The sequence below is a fragment of the Psittacula echo genome (genome assembly GCF_963264785.1).
Source record: "Psittacula echo genome assembly, chromosome: 14".
In the NCBI taxonomy this organism is placed as follows: Eukaryota; Metazoa; Chordata; class Aves; order Psittaciformes; family Psittacidae; genus Psittacula; species Psittacula echo.
The window spans coordinates 5832912-5849266 of NC_137750.1; the positions used below are offsets into that span (position 1 = coordinate 5832912).

The 16355-nt window shown below is 58.7% G+C and overlaps 2 protein-coding genes across 4 annotated transcripts; both read left to right on the top strand.

Moving 5' to 3' along the window:
• Positions 1-1065: 1065 nt before the first annotated feature.
• Positions 1066-2181, top strand: SSTR2 (somatostatin receptor 2; the record flags this gene model as incomplete). Its single annotated transcript, XM_080629519.1, has 1 exon — positions 1066-2181. The coding sequence occupies one exon, from the start codon at positions 1066-1068 to the stop codon at positions 2179-2181; it is 1116 nt and encodes a 371-aa protein (XP_080485645.1).
• Positions 2182-8659: 6478 nt separating this feature from the next.
• On the top strand, positions 8660-16302 carry COG1 (component of oligomeric golgi complex 1). Of its 3 annotated transcripts, none has more exons than XM_080629186.1 (14): positions 8660-8934; positions 9011-9255; positions 9553-9734; positions 10058-10228; positions 10307-10460; positions 11261-11471; positions 11599-12384; positions 12693-12839; positions 13167-13328; positions 13573-13700; positions 14118-14226; positions 14625-14734; positions 14828-14903; positions 15033-16302. In XM_080629186.1, exons 1-14 carry the CDS (start codon positions 8677-8679, stop codon positions 15144-15146), a joined length of 2853 nt encoding a protein of 950 aa, XP_080485312.1. In that variant the 5' UTR covers positions 8660-8676; the 3' UTR covers positions 15147-16302. The 3 variants fall into 3 exon arrangements, with proteins under 3 accessions (XP_080485312.1, XP_080485314.1, XP_080485313.1); XM_080629188.1 differs by having other exon boundaries at positions 16141-16302; XM_080629187.1 differs by lacking the exon at positions 10058-10228.
• The last annotated feature ends 53 nt before the right edge of the window (positions 16303-16355 follow it).

A 16355-nucleotide genomic window follows, 5' to 3' on the forward strand; every position in this document is an offset into this window, starting at 1 on the left:
TCTCCAGCTTCATGGTCACAGCGTGGCCATCACGCTGCCATCACCCTGCCCCATCCCTCCCTTGTGGTGGCCCTGGGGACCTCAGGAGAAGCTGAGCCCTTTGCACCATCACGGGGACCAAGATGTCTCTTCTGCAGCAGGAGCCAGGTGACAAAGCCAAGCTTGTGCGAGGAGGAGGAAAGAGCTGAGGGATGCGTTTTCTGCTGGAAGCCCCATGGAACCAGGTAGGTCCTGCCACGCTTTGGGGGGGATCAGGATCCCCACAACCAGAGTGGGCAGAGAAGGGCAGAGCAGGGCGGGCAGCGCACGGAGGGCAGAGCAAGGCGGGCAGAGGAGGGTGGGCAGGCTGGGCAGCACAGGCAGGGCAAGCAGAGCTGGCAGTGCGGGCAGTACAAGCAGTGCGGGCAGGGCTGTCCCCGCCCCGGCCCCGCAGAGCCGCCCCGTGCGGGGCGGAGCGCAGCAGCCGGTGCTGGGTCCAGCGGCGGAGCCGAGCGGAGCGGTGCAGGAGCGGAGCTGCGGGCGCTGCCGGTGCCGGTCCCCGCCGGGCTGTGCAGGGGCGCGGCGGCGGGCGCAGGTGAGCGGCGGAGGCAGCACCGCTCCCGTGCCCTTCGGGGAGCAGCGGGATGGGGCGGGGGGCGCGGAGCCGCCCGGGGAGCCCCGTCGGTGCCGGCGCCCCGCTGAAGGGCGAGGCACGGGACGAGGTTTCCCCCAGCACTCGGTGCTGAGGGCATCGGTAGCACCCGGCGGGGACTCACGGTTGGATGTGGGGAGTCCCGCGGACACCGGTATCACCGGAGCCAGGAGGAGCTGCGGCGTGTCCGAGGCACAGCGCGGCGGTCTCGGGCTCACGGGAGGCGGTGCGGGGGGTGCCCCTGCAGGGAGCAGCTCTGCCACCACGGAGCTCGCAGCAGGACGGGTAAATCCCCCCAGGAATCCCTTCATTTTGCTTTATTCTCCCATTTCTAGAATCTTCTCATCTGTCCCCAGAGCGAGGGACGATGACATCCCGGCTCCTCTGACATCCCGGCTGCTCTGAACCGGCAGCACCCAGGGACCGGCAGAGCCATGGATCTGGAGTACCAGCTGCCCAATGCCACCGCGTTCTGGTTCTCCTCATCTTCCCCCTTCGACAACTTCTCGGTGGATGCGCCCACCAATGCATCGCAGAACGCCACAGGCCACCACTTCGACCTGACCAGCAATGCCATCCTCACCTTCATCTACTTCGTGGTCTGCATCATCGGGCTGTGCGGCAACACGCTGGTAATATACGTCATCCTTCGGTATGCCAAGATGAAGACCATCACCAACATCTACATCCTCAACCTGGCCATCGCGGACGAGCTGTTCATGCTCGGGCTGCCCTTCCTGGCCATGCAGGTGGCCCTGGTGCACTGGCCCTTTGGCAAAGCCCTCTGCAGAATTGTCATGACAGTGGATGGGATCAACCAGTTCACCAGTATCTTCTGCTTGACAGTTATGAGCATTGACCGGTACCTGGCTGTTGTCCATCCCATTAAATCTGCCAAGTGGAGACGGCCCAGGACGGCCAAAATGATCAACATGGCCGTTTGGGGCATCTCCCTGTTGGTGATCATGCCCATCATGATTTATGCTGGGGTGCAGCATAACCACGGCAGGAGTAGCTGCACCATCATCTGGCCAGGAGAGTCAGGTGCTTGGTACACGGGCTTCATCATCTATGCCTTCATCCTGGGCTTCCTGGTGCCTCTCACCATTATCTGCCTTTGCTACTTGTTCATCATTATCAAAGTCAAGTCCTCGGGCATCAGAGTGGGCTCCTCCAAGAGGAAAAAGTCCGAGAAGAAGGTGACCAGGATGGTGTCCATCGTGGTCGCCGTCTTCATCTTCTGCTGGCTCCCCTTCTACATCTTCAACGTCTCCTCCGTCTCCGTGCTGATAGTGCCCACGCCTGTCCTCAAGGGCATGTTTGATTTCGTGGTGGTCCTCAGTTATGCCAACAGCTGCGCCAACCCCATCCTTTACGCCTTCTTGTCTGACAACTTCAAGAAGAGCTTCCAGAACGTCCTGTGCCTGGTGAAGGTCAGCGGCATGGACGAGGCGGACCGGAGCGACAGCAAGCAGGACAAATCCAGGCTCAACGAGACCACGGAAACCCAGAGGACCCTGCTCAATGGTGACCTGCAGACGAGCATCTGAGGGGACAGTGGCGTGGTCCTTCCTTCGCTCTGCTCTCGCCCGCTGCAGCACGGTGGTGGCATGTACGGAGTCAGGGCAGCAGCGCTGGCTTAGGGATGGCAGCACGCACCGATGGCCATTGGAGCTCCCCACCGGGGCTCCTCCTGAGCTGCTGCTGGTTGAGGAAGGAAACGGTTCGAGAGGAGCTGCCTCACCAGGGAAACAAAGACCACTTGTAGCGCTGTGGTGTGGTTCAACACCAAAGTGCACCATGGGGGCTCCGCTGGCTCCCCCGGTGGTACCCTCGGGGCTGGTTGGCTTTGGGTGCTCTGCTCCAGAATGGGTGCTCACGTGTGGACACACACACACACAGCGGGGTGACCTCAGGAGAAGCCGAGGCCACGGGTGCTTGCCAACACCATCTTATAGCAAAGACCTGATGGGAGCTCCCTGGAGAGCCACCCTCCTCCAGGATCCAAGGATGTTTGTGGTTATGTTTTACCTGGCTTCTAAGCTCCTCCATGGCCTCCCCTGAAGATCCCTGCTGCTGTTTGACTGCATCGTCTGCAACAGCCGCCCTGCCCGGAGGTGACAGACCAGGACAGAGGTGGCTGCCCTATGAGAAGCAGCTCTGCCACCCCAGAGCCCCTCTGGTCCCACCACGCTCCTACCCTGCATCCTCCATCCCTGCTGCAGGAGAGCCCCTTCCCTCTCCTGCCCTGACGTCACCTGCCCACAGGTTTTCTCCTCGGATGGAGGAATTCCCCCTTCTCCCTCTGCAGCAGCATCAGCCCCACACCTGCAGCCGAGATCACTGCTCTTTCCACTGGATGAGCACGATGGAACCATCACCTGCACCGGTCCCTGCTCGGGAATCCTTGGAAGCAGCACAGCAGGGGTTTGGAGCACCCTGGCACAGGCTGTGGGTGAGATCTGGGCTTGTCCTGCCCCAGCCATGGCTCTGAGGATCTCTGGGGCTGCCGGACACTTGGAATGTGGTGAGCAGTTTCCCTGCTCCTGCCAGGCAAGTCACGCTGGAGGAAGGGGAAATGGAGAGGATGGGGACAGGAGGTGGGGATGCTGGGGACCTGGTCCTGATCCTTGCCTGAGCAGAAGGGACTGGGCAGAGAAGAGGACAGGGCTTCCAGCACTGAGGCATGGCATGGGCAGAGCAGCATGTGTCCAGACCCCCGGTCCTCTCGTGTATCACAGTGTGGGAAAGGGGGCACACAGGGTGCAGTGAACAGCATGAGGGGTAAGGGGTCTGCCTGAGCTCCCACTGCATTCAGCTTCTCAAGACCATCCTGGAGCACTCGGCTCTGTCCCTGCCCACCTCTCCAGCTCAGTGCAAAGCCAGGGCTCCTGCCCCAGCGAAGCCACCCTCCTTGTCCAGCGCAGTGGGAGCAGAGGGAAAGCCCAGGGGAGCAGGACAAGAGCTGTCTTCCTGCTGGAGCACCCGGAGCGGATCCTGTGCCAGAGGCCGGGCTCTGTTCACAGGCTCCCGCTCCAGAGCCGAGCCGTGGGAACGCAGGGTTTAGGTGGAGGAATCAGCCGGCTCTCACTCATCCCCCCCTTTCCCATCCCACCCTGAAGCCCCCACAGCAGCCCCATGGCCAGCAGGCACGGAGCCTTCACCCCACACTACAAGGATGAGCATTGCCCACAAGGTGCTGCCCACTTTGGGGTGCCACATTACACCACCCCCAGCTGATGCTCTGAAAGCATCAGCTCTGGGAGATGATTTTCCACAGCTCTACCTGGCTCTTGCAGCGAGCTCCTGCCCAGGGCATCACTCATCCTGCTGTGCTCCCCAAAAGAGCTCAGTGCCAGGCTCAGCGCCTGCTCCACGGACATGGCTCAGGGACTTTCTGCAGGGCAAAGCAGAGCGTTGTCAGCATTGATTTGCTTTTAACTCTTTAGTGCTCCTCTGAGGAACAGGGTGTCTGCAGCTGAGCACCCAGTGGCACCGCTTGGGCTCAGCACTGAGCGGGCACCCGCTGTTGCTCGCTGCCTGTGCTGGCTGTGCTAAGGGAGGGAAAGCCAAAGCCGGGCTCTGAGGCAGCAGGAGCTGCCCTGCTGGTGCTGCAGGATTAAACCACGAGCAGCACATTACACTACAGCAAGGTACTGGATGGTGATGGACAGGCCTGGTGCAGCCAGAGCCTTCTGAAGGATGAGGTTTTCATGTTGGAGCTGCAGCAATGCGTCAGCCGGGCTGTGGGTATTTCATATTTGGTGGGTGGGGAAGGAAGGATCTGTGTGGAAAACAGGGAGGTGATGGGAAGGGGTCACTGAGCCCCCTGCCCCTCATGGGAGCTGATGTTCACACCCCCAGCACTCACCTGCCATGGCCAGCTTTGCCCTATGCGAGCTCTGCCACCACCGCTCCAACTGATGGCAGAGGGAGTCTCCAGGAGGAGCATCTCCTCTCTGTGCTGCCTTAATCTGGAGAATACGGAAAGCCTGGCTTCCCAGCCCTGGGAAGGATCCTGCCCAGCACAGAGTGTGCCTGGATCAGCTTTGTCCTGGCAGAACCCCCAGGCAGTGACATTTCTGGCAGCTCAGAGCTCTGCAAGGGGACTGAGATCGGAAATACCCCATTCCCCCACTTTGCACCCAGGGGATCTCTTGTGCTGGGGATAAAGGGGTGCAGGTGTGGAGCGAGGAGCACAGGGGCTGCCACCGACACCCCAAAGGCCACCGAGGTGGGATGCTGCAGGGAAGCAGCATGAGGTAGCTCTGGGGGGCTGCCAGACCCCCTATGGCCACCCTGCCCCAGCTCACCCCAGGGGAAGGACAGGAGAAGGAGTGAGCAGCGGGAGCGCAGGACTCGCAGTAAACCCAGGCGAGTCAACCCCGCTGCTTGTTCCTTGCTGCCTAATAAAGAGCAGCCCCGCTGCCGCTGCCTGCGAGTAACAGAGTTTGCCTTCCCAGCCACTTCATTTTAGTGGGAACTTGACCTCAAATTGGATCTGCTCTGCGCAGTGATTGCAGTGACCGCGCTGAGCCGGCGGGCGCTGGAGCGGCTCCGCTGCCGCCCCGCACGCACACACGCACTGTCCCCGGGCAGCACAGGCTCGTTCCAGCGCCCGCCCACCCGGCTGGAGCAGCGGGAGAGCATTGAGCACGACTCGGAGGCGCTGGGAAGCGCAGCGCGGGGCCGTTCCGCGCAGCATCGCAGTGCGCAGGGAGCACGGACCCGCCGCCGCTTTGCTGCGGGTGCGATGGGGCTGTCACCGGCGGTGTTCGCTGTGGGTCTGCCAGACCCGGCACCTGCTTGGTCCTCCGATAGCTCATGAAGAGCCAATTCCCCTTCCTATCCCCAAAACTGGACAGGCAAAGAGCACCAGCAAAGCCAAGGGGCTCTACAAGTCCCCCTGGATTGTCCTCATGGAGCCATCCTCGCTGTCTCCTCTTCCTCAGCCCTCAGAGATGTGAAGCCTGGTGCCGTGGCTGGGCTGAGCATCACCCCAGGCAATGCTTCCAACCGTGCCAGCCCTCCCGGTGCTCAATAGCCAAACCCCGCTCTGCTGGGCAGGGTTTGGACCTGAAGCCTCCCTTGTTGCATCTCTCAGCTCCTCACATCAGCACTAAAGCCACCGTGGACTTGTTTAAACGATTGACCTCCTAATGAACCGCGCTGCCGTGTTTCTGGAGGGGTTCCCAAGCTTTTGTCCTGACGGGAAGAGCCTTCTCTTTGATGGAGACTCCATGGGGAGGTTCCTGCCCTCCCAGACCTGCACTGACTGCACTGAACAGGCAGCGGTGCAGCCCCTGACAGCTCCATCCCCTGCAACGGGAGCTCTGGATCCGTGACGCTGCTTTAGAGCAGGGATTGACTCTCCCATCTCGGGGGGTTCTTTCAGCCCTTGCTGGGAGCAAGCTGACCCCAAACTGCTCAGGGAGTCTCCATCCCCTGTGCTGGGGCTGCACACCTTGCCCAGGGCTGCTCAAAGCAGGGATCAGTCACCAACAAGGCACAAACAAAGGGCACAGACCCCCAAACCAACCTTCCTGCTTCTAAGTCTGAAACCAGAGCTGCTGCTTTCCAATGCAAGGATACCTCTGCCTTTCCCTGCCAGCTTCTGCCCCCCCCCTAGCCTCACACCCATGTATCCTGCTGGAGTTCAGCCCTCTCCCTGCTTGCTCCATGCAAAAAGCCAGGACAGGAGGGCTGAGATTTGGGGGAACCTGCTTCAAGCCACATCCTGACCAGGAGACAAGGAGGGATGCGAAGCCTGGGCACTGCAGCCATCCCACCCCACACTGCACAGCCAGGAGGAGAGGAGGGGTGGCTCTTGTACATATCTGTATATACCGACCATGCCAGCACAGGGGTTTGTTATCCTGACATTGTACAGACACTCGGCCTCCTCTGTTCCTCTGTCCTTTCACCTCAACAGGCGACTTGCGCAGGGCCAGGGAAGGTGAGGTTTAGCCTGAACTAAGCACAGGAGCCCTTCCCTGCCGAGCCAGCTCACCCCCAGCTCCGTGCTGCCATCCCCTGTACATAGCCCCCCGTCCCTGTCGCTGTGCTCTGTGTTGTGCGTGTGGGTCTGCTGTACACACCGAGTGTTCTCTGCTTCACGTCTTGCTTCCTTCCACAGCAGCTGTGTCTCGGTGTGGAACCGAGCCATGGTTTGTGCCACAGGGAGGGAGCCGGGGATGGGCTGGGAGGGAAATAAAACGGGTTTCCTACAGCTTCTGGCTCTGTGCGTGTGTGAGGGCCGGTGGGGGCAGTGGGGTAGAACAAAGGCTTGAGCACTGCCCTGGGAGAGGAAGAGGCAGCAAACCTGGAGCCGCACTAAAGGACAACAAGGGAAGGACCAGTTCTTCCCCACATCCATCTCCCCATGCACTGCTGGTGAGCAGCACCCATGGGGTGGTCTCTGCTTTGGAGGGTCCATGCAGCAGGAGAGCTGTGATTACCCCCAAAGCCCCACAGGATCATTCACTGGGCAAGCGTAAGCTCAGGGCACTGAGCTGCAAGCACATCTGTGCCAGCATCACCCCTAACCTGGATGGGCACAGCTGAAGCACGACCACAAACAGCTCTTTGAGGCAAGGGGTTGCAGCAGCTCTGAACAACCGGATGGGAGAAGCTTCTCCTCCCCTTCGGGCTGGTTGTGATGAGATCAAGGGCATGTAAAGTGCTGCAGGTTTAATCTGCCGGTGAAATCAGCAGCGGGAGGGATGTGCACACACGGGGGTGCTTACAGGAGGGGAACACTGATGGGAAGAAACCAGCCCCGCTGGGAACTGAAGCTTGGCTCTGAGCGGCTGCACAGGCTTTGCCATCAACAGCTTCCACGCCATAAACCCCTCATTCCAAAACACCATTTTCCTGTTCCCCCCTAAATTTACAACACAATAAACAGGGGGTTATGGGATCTGAACACAACCCCTACCAACCCGGTTACACCACATCCCGCAGGGAGCTGGATGCTGCCCGGCAGCTCTGCCCCACAGATCCGCCGCGCCAGGGCAGCAGAGATAACAGGGCAGGATCTTCCTGCAGGAACAATGCAGGGAAACAAGCACTGCGCTGGTTGCTCCGCTGTGCTGTAGCTGAGTCAGCACGAGGTGCCGAGCCGGTGCCTTGGCTGCGGGGAGCTCTCCTGGCTGGGTCTGTATCTCTATACGTGATCACACCAGGACCTGCACGGGGAGCGGGCTCTGGGTTTCTGTCAGGAAACATCAACGTTGACGCGAGAAAGGCACCAACTGCCCAGGGGAGATTTAGCAAAGGAAACGCAGAGCGTTGTGATTTCACCCTGCCGCCACAGGCTGAAATACACGAGGTGATGTGGAGAGGCTCCGAGAGACCTTAGAGCAGCTCCGGTGCTCCCTCAGGGCCAAAAGAAACCTGGAGAAGGGCTTTGGACAACGGACAGGCCAAGGGGAATGGCTTTAACCTGCCCGAGAGGAGACTGAGATGAGCTCTTAGGCAGAAGCTCTTCCCTGTGAGGGTGCTGAGGCGCTGGCACAGGGTGCCCAGAGAAGCTGTGGCTGCCCCATCCCTGGCAGTGTTCAAGGCCAGGTTGGACACAGGGGCTTGGAGCAAGCTGCTCCAGTGGAAGGGGTCCCTGCCTGTGGCAGGGGTTGGAGCTGGAGGAGCTTTCAGCTCCCTCCAACACAGCCCTCTCTGTGGCTGTCATGCACAGACACTGACAAGGTCCCGCCGGGCGGGGACGCGATGCTCGGTCCAGCCCCGCCACTCCTCCGCTGTCCCGCTGTCTCCCTCTAGCGCTGCTGGGCCGCTGCGGGCGCAGAGCCACCGGCGGGAGCGGGGAGGCGCCAGGACCGGCCCATTCCCGGGAAACGGGCCCTAAATAAAGAACTAACCGGTAAACCCCAATTAAAGCTGTGCTCCCTCCATCCCCGCGTCGCCACAGCAACAGCGCGGCTCTGCCCTGCACAAAGATGGCGGCGCCCCGCCCCGCCGCCCTCCCCTTTCCCGTCCCCAAGATGGCGGCGCCCACGTCAGCGGCGGCGCGGATCACGGGCGGCTCGGCCATGGCGGCTCGGGGCGCGGAGGCCGAGGCGCTGTTCGAGGCGCACACGGCGGCCGAGCTGCGGGCGGTGGAGCGGCGGCTCCGCGCCGACATCGAGCAGAAGCGGGAGGAGCTGCGGCAGATGGTGGGCGAGCGGTACCGCGACCTCATCGAGGCGGCCGACACCATCGCCGAGATGCGCCTCAGCGCCGAGCGCCTCCTGGGCGCCGTGCGGGGCCTGCAGGGCGGCGGCGCGGCCCGGCCCGGCCCCGCGGCACCGGTGAGGGGATGGGGGCGAGGGGCGCGGCGGGGCGGGCTCGGAGCTCCCCCTTGACCTCCTCTTCTTCCTCCTCCAGGCTCGGCCGCCGGCTCAGGAGAGCTTCTACCGGGCGGCGGCGCAGCTGAAGCTGCTGCTGGACGTGCCCGAGAAGGTGTGGGGGGCAGTGGAGGGCGGCCGGTACCTGCCCGCAGCCCGGCTCCATCTGCTCGGAGCCCACCTCCGCCGCCAGCTCCAGCTCGATGCGCCCCGGGCCCGCAGCAGCCCGGTCCTTGCCCGCTTCCCCATCCTGCTGCGGCAGGTGGCGGCCGCCAGCCACCTCAGGTGGGCCGTGGGGAGCAGGGCGGGGGGATGCTGGAGGGATCACCCAAGGGATGCCCCATCCCTGGCAGTGTTCAAGGCCAGGTTGGACACAGGGGCTTGGAGCAAGCTGCTCCAGTGGAAGGGGTCCCTGCCCGTGGCAGGGGTTGGAGTTGGGTGAGCTTTAAGGTCCCTTCCAACACAAACCATTCCATGACCCCAGAACCTGGGGCTCTTACACCTCTTCCAGCCCCATAACCACACCTGAACCTCTCGCTCCAGCACCCGGATGCTCACTGTGCACCTCTCATTCCCTCCCAGATCCACCATCCTGCAGGAGAGCAAGGCCCTGCTGAAGAGCCAGACGGTGTCGGACCAGTCGGTGGCGGAAGCCCTGTGTGCCATCATGCTGCTGGAGGACAGCTCTCCACGCCAGGCCCTCGCTGACTTCCTCCTGGCCAGGAAGCTGGCCATCCAGCAGCGCCTCAACCAGCCCCACCACGGTCAGTACCACTGCGCTGCCTCCTTCTTAAACCCCTTCACCTCCTCTCCCTCTTGCCGCAACAGGAGCGGGTGGGTTAGCCCTGTGAAGCTCACTGGTGGGGACACAGCCATGGCATGGCACTGTGGTGATGGGGCTGACAGCGCTTGGTGCAGCACCCAAATGCCATGAAAATTAACAGTGCCGAGGGCCTCAAGCTAAGCTCATCTGTAAAGGAATGAGTCTTTTGCCTTCTAGCCCTTCCCAGAAAGTCTCACTGTAAGCCCAGGGCTGTTCACACCTCTGTTGGAGGGGCTGCCTCAACTGGAGGGCATTGCTCTGCAGGCGCAGGTATAAAAGCTCAGGTGTGCTCGCTGATGGAGCTGTTAACCACGACCCTGTACCAGGCCTATGCTCTCTTCTACACCATGCCCGAAGGGATGCCACCGGATCCAGCCTTGCCCTGTGGTTTGCTCTTCTCCACTCTGGAGAGCACCACAGGCCAGCACCCAGCAGGTGAGGGCACAGGCAGCTCTATTTGCAGGCAGGAGGTTACCCCCATGCTGGGCTGATGCCCTCCCTGTCTGCTTGCAGGGAAAGGGGGGGTTCTGGAGGAGGAGGTGAAGCTGAGCAGCTGGTTCCGGTACCTCCCGGAGTCCGTGGTGGGATTCCAGCCAGCCCTGCGGACCCTGGCCCATCCCATCAGCCAGGAGCACCTCAGAGAGACGCTGCAGAAGTGGATCACCATGTGAGTGTGGCAGCAGCCCCTTTGCAGGGCTCTCCCAGGCACCACACAGCAGCAGCACGAAGCAAACCCGAGCTCATTTACATCCTCTTGCATTCCAGGCAGGCTGCTTGGCATTCCTTTTTCCCTGCAGTTTAACAGCCAGAGGCAGCACAGCCCCATCCTGACAGCCAGGCTGTAACACTGACATAACAAACCACCTGGGCTGCACAAAGATACATGTCTAGAACTGCTTATTCTGTTGTAGCCACCAGCGAAAACAAGCACAGAGTAAATGAGAAGGAAATCTCTTACCTGGCTCACTGGGATCTTGATCCAGCACCTCCTTTCTTCTCACTGCCCTTCCCTAGTCTGGAGGAGAGAACCAGCCGCCCTTTATAGGGCTGCCAGCTCCACCCCAGCATGCCTTGCCCTGTGGGGAAGGCACCTACAGCCCTGCCTGCCCCTTGCAGCCTCATTAACAGCCTCATTAGTCCTGTGTCATTATCTGGTGGAGCCAGCTGATCCCTGCCCCAGCTGCAGCCCCCCCCTCCCCATGTGTGCTTGCTGGCCATGGGATGTGTCCCCTGCAACCCTTCCCAGAGCCCCACCAGCCCTCCCTGCTGCCAGTGCTCCCAGGGCACCGTGCTCCCAGTTTCAGTGTGTTCCTGGGATGTGGGGTGCAGCTGCCTCCCCAGGAGGTACCCTCAGCCCCACGAGTGATTCTACAGGCAAAGCCTCTTCAGGTTCAGGAGCCCACGTTCTCTCCTGCCTTCCCCGGGGCTGTGCCTGAGCAAGTCAGTGAAGCCAACCATGTCCTGCAGGTGCAGCGAGGACATCAGGGCAGGGGTCAGCAACCTGCTGGTGTATGTGAAGAGCATGAAAGGCCTGGCAGGGATTCGTGATGCTGTGTGGGAGCTGCTCACGAGCGAGGCCGTGAGCCAGAACTGGGATGCGCTGTGCCATCGCCTCCTGGACAAGCCTGCTTCCCTCTGGGAGGATCTGCTGCAGCAGCTGTTCCTGGACAGGCTGGAGGTGGGTGGCAGTTCAGGGGAGCCTTGCTCTGTGCTCCCCCTTGTTGTCCACTGCTGGTGTTAGTGTGTGGTTTAAGTGCTAGGCGGCAGGAGGCACATGTAAAAGTGCTGTTGGTTTTCTGTTCCAGACAGTGACCAAAGAAGCGTTTGACTCCATCTCGAGCAGCTCCGGACAGCTTCTCACCATCGCCTTGCAGGAGCTTGAAGTCCACCCCAGCACCTCTGCCCCGAGCAAGCACATCCAGTTTGAACACAACATGGCCCTGTTCCTGTGGTCAGAGAGCTCCAGCGACCTGCCCTGCGACGCCGCTTGGGTCAGCGTGGCAAACCGCGGCCCCTTCACCAAGAGCGGCCTGGCCATGAAGGCGCAGGCGCTGACGCCGTGCGTGCAGAGCTTCTGCTCGGCTCTGGACTCCAAGCTGAAGGCCAGGCTGGATGATCTCCTCTCCTACCTCCCCGTGGACCCCTCGGCCAAGGAGGCAGCTCCCGTGGTGCAGCCACGCTCTGCCTTTGACCGCTACGCTGATGCTGGCACAGTGGAGGGGCTGCTCCGTGACCACTGCGTCGCCTGCATCCACCATGTACTGGGCTGTGTGCATGAAGAGCTCCAGAGGACCCAGAGCCTGCTGGGGGGGCAGGCGGATGCTCCCAATGATACCAGACTCAACGCTGTCCTCTTCATGGCCAGACTCTGCCAGTCCCTGACTGAGCTCTGCCCTCACCTGAAGCAGTGTGTCCTGGGCCGGTCGGGCAGCTCGGAGATGGTGTTGAAAGAAACCCGCTCCACCAAGAAGCTGGGGAAGGGGAAGGCCCAGGAAGTAGGCCCCGTGCAGGCCAAGTGGCAGGGGGTGAAGGCAGAGCTCCTGCAGCAGAGCCTCTTTGCTTACCAGATCTGGAGCTCGGCTGTCACCAAAGTAAGGAGCTGTTTCTCCCCTCACCGCTGCTTCCTGCATGGGTTGTGCTCACTCAGCTCCCTATGGTCAGTACTGCTGCTCCTTAGCTGGCTGCTGAGAGCTCGCCATGCTACTTCCATGCTGCTCAGTCAACTCATGGGGACAGGAGGTGGCATCCAGTGGGATGGTCTCTGTAAGACTGACTTTGGGAGGCATGGGGGGCTGTGGGAGATCAACCTCTCTGCAGGGAGGAACAGGCTGCCTGTCCCTTGGTGCTCCTGTTCATGCTGCCTGTCCTCTGACTGTGCGCTTTGTGTTTTGTGCTGTAGGGGCTGGTCGAGTGCTTCACCCGCACATTGCTGCTGGACACAGCTGGCTCTGTCCTGGCCACAGCCACCAGCTGGGATGAAATCGAAATTCAGGAGGAGACGGAGTCTGGAACCACCGTAACGTCCAAGATCCGGCTGCCCATGCAGGTACGAGGTACATCCTCCTGGTAAACACACAGAAACAGCCTGCTGGGAGGAGAAAAGTCTCCAGAGCCAACACTTTGGCTTGCTGTGGAGTTTGCTTGGTATGCTGAGCACAGCAAAATGCTCCCCAGTGCTTTTACTTGCTCTTTGAGATACCTCCTAAGGACAGAGGAAGGAAATTAGTTGCTGCTGTAGATGCAAATGAAGAACATTGGCCCAGATACCATAAAACTGAGCTGAAGGACTTAGGCCTGGTTTATACACAGAAGTAGGAAGCTGCTAAAGTAAAGCTTACAGACCATGTTGAACTAACAGGGTTTTCTTCCACAGCCCTCCTGGTGCGTGCAGTGCCTCCTCTTCAGCCTGTGCCAAGAGGTGAACCGGGTCGGTGGCCACACTCTTCCCAAAGTCACCTTGCAGGAGCTGCTGAGGGCCTGCATGGCACAAGTGCTCGCTGCCTATGAAAAGCTTATGGAGGAGCAGCAGGAGAAGGTACGTGAGTAGGATGATCCCTCAGCATGGAAAGTGTCTGCCTGTGAGCATTGGAAACGGTGAGAAGAGTCTTCCCCTGACTGCCCCAGAAATGAGGCAGAAAGGGATCAAACACCAGACTGCTCAGAACAGTTGTTAGGTTGGGTGGTGCTTGATGCTGGTGTTCCTAAGCATTTCCCTGAAGGAGTCCTTTGACACCTTCTGTGTGAGTGAAGAACCTTGTTCCTCACTGTCCTATCTGCAGAAAGCAGGCACCTTCCCCATGACCCAGAACAGAGCTCTGCAGCTACTCTATGATCTGCGGTACCTGAGCATCATCTTGACAGCAAAGAGTGAGGAAACAAAACCCAGCAGGATCAAGCACGACTCCAGGTGCGATGCAGTTTTGGGGTTCAGATACCAGCAGGAGCTTCTGGGGCCCTAAAATGGTTTAAACCAGCAGCTTTATCGGTCCCAGGAGGATACTCATCCTCAAAATATAGAAGCAGGGGTGGAATTCTGCTGCCGAGCGCTCAGAGATGGCGGCCTCCCATATGCAGCGTGTCTATCGAGTTAAAACCTTGTGTATGCTCCAGTCTTGAGAACTGAGGCATCTCTCTCTGGGACATACCACAGGGAGGAGGTTCCTCTGCAACAGCAGACGTTGTAGGTTGTGAAATAGCTGGGAACTTCAGCTGTTCTGCTGAGTAATTCCCAGTTTAGCTCTGTCACCTCATTGTAAAATCTGTTGGCCTTGGCGACCGGTGCTGGGATGTAACCTCTGATAGGGCTCCTCTGCTCTGCTCGTAGGATGGAGAAGGTGATAGACTTCCTGGAGGGACACATAGATCCGTTTGACTTGGATGTTTTCACTCCACACTTGAACAGCAACCTGAATCGTCTGGTTCAGCGAACCTCTGTGAGTTCAAGGCACAGGGAGGGAGCAGGAAGCAAAACACCTTCTGAAGGGCAGCTTCATAAACTGCTTAACGCCTAAAGATAACTGCAGGCACTTAGGCAGAAATGGGAAGAGTATTTAATGCCAGCTGAAGATAAGAGGAGTTGGCTGAACTTTATCTAATGGGATTCACTGGAGCCTGTGCAGCTCTAATCAGGTTAAGTAGTGCTGAAACAGGCCTAGAACTAACCTACTGTGATAAAAAGCAGCGCCAATTAAAAGCAAGAGTTAGAGGGGGAAGGGAGACACTGCTCAAACTTAAACCCAATCCAAGCAGCATGCTCACCAGTGTATGGTGCTCATCAGTGTATGAGAGCTCAGCTGCTCTCAAATGCGGACACCCCCTTCGTGCCTCCTAGGTTCTTTTCGGCTTGCTGACCGGGACGGAGAACCAGTACACGAGCAGGAGCAGCACATTTAGCTCCCAGGAGCAACACAACATCTTGCCGTTAGCATCCAGCCAGATCAGGTAAGGCATTCCTGTGTCCTTTGGGGAAGCAGAATGTCTGGAATTGTTGCTTCCCTCTGACCGGCCACATTTCTGTCTCTCATCTCTTACAAGATTTGGACTTCTGCCGCTGAGTATGTCGAGCTCGCGGAAGACCAAGTCTGCTTCCAGGAGCACAGACAGAGTTCAGGTCAGTGAACGGGGCTGTACTAACTTTTTGGCAGTACTCATTCTGCTGCCAACACTAGGGCTTGCAGGGAAAGAACAAAGTAGCCAAGCAGTTCATGTTTAACCTCATCTTTATTTTCGGTAAAACCAGAGAACCATTGCAGCAACACAGCACAAGATGGGTTTCCCCTTGACCCTCAACAAACCAACTGATGGCCCCTGTATTTTGGGGGCCCTCTGCTCTGTGGGAAAACATAAGCAATAACCACCATAAAAATGCAGGGATGAGGCATTTTGAGGTCATTGCATAGAAGACAATTCATTTAAAGATGGCTGCAAGAAGTCTTGAAGGATACAAGCTAATTATCTGAACTCCTTTCCAGTGGGATGCTGACCTGTAACTCCAGATGAAGCTTGGTTTGAGTATTGAAGCCTGTGTGAGCAGAGTGGTTTGCTTCTCTTGCAAAGGCTTTGTGTTGTCCTGTGTCTGAGTTTTAGAAGTAGACAACTTATGTTGCTACATTTAAAACATCCACTTAGATGGAGTTCTCTGTGCTGAGGCTTGAGAGCCAAGGAATATCTCACTGCTACAGGAAGCAGTAATTAGTAATCTCTTTCCTTTAGCTATTATTAACACAATAATCCATCTGTGGTTATGTCCCTTCAGTGGGGATAGAAAAGGTCTGGTTTTATCAGAGCTGAGTGTTACCTGAGATGCTGATGCAGTTTACTCTGCAACTCTTGTTCTCCATTATTCAGACCATGAATAATGGAGACCAGACCAGACATAGTATGAGGGCTGTTTGAAAGCCCAAAGCTTCACACTAAAGGTATTCTTTACCTCTTATACCTCAGCTGGAGTAGAAGTGTGCAGTGGTGTGTGGCTCACTCCTACCACTCCCCTCGCCTGCTGTGGTGGCACATGTGTGTTCAGTGCTAGCCACACTTGTGTCGACTCTTGACAGATGCTTGCTCCTTCTTTCATGCTCAAATGGTTCTGGAGAGGTTAAGTCCGCTTTGAATGACATCAGAAGAGTCTCCTGTTGCTAACAACAGCCAGATGCTGTGCTTCTGCTGCTCAGAACAGTATGTCACTCACCGCCTGGAGTGGCGCCGCTTCGGTTGTGGTTCAAGCTCCCGTTGCCTGAGAAGAGCTGTTCTGTAGTCTACTCCTCCTTGCAGTGGCTGTAGTTGAGGGTAGGGAGAATTCAGAGGTATGTTCTAATAGTTACAGATGCTTTTGTTATATGAACTAACAGGTTCCACCTCCTGTACTCACAAGAGCAGAAGATGAGGCATCGCGCCCTGGCTCTTTGTTCAGGCAGCTTGTAACCGAGGAGGAAGACACAACAGCACCTTCTCTCTTCAAGCTGGGCTGGCTTTCTGGCATGACCAAGTGACCCAGTAAAAACTGAAACATCTGGCTGTGTGTCTGTCTTTACTGAGGTCGTTCTCCCCCCTTGGCAGGGATCGG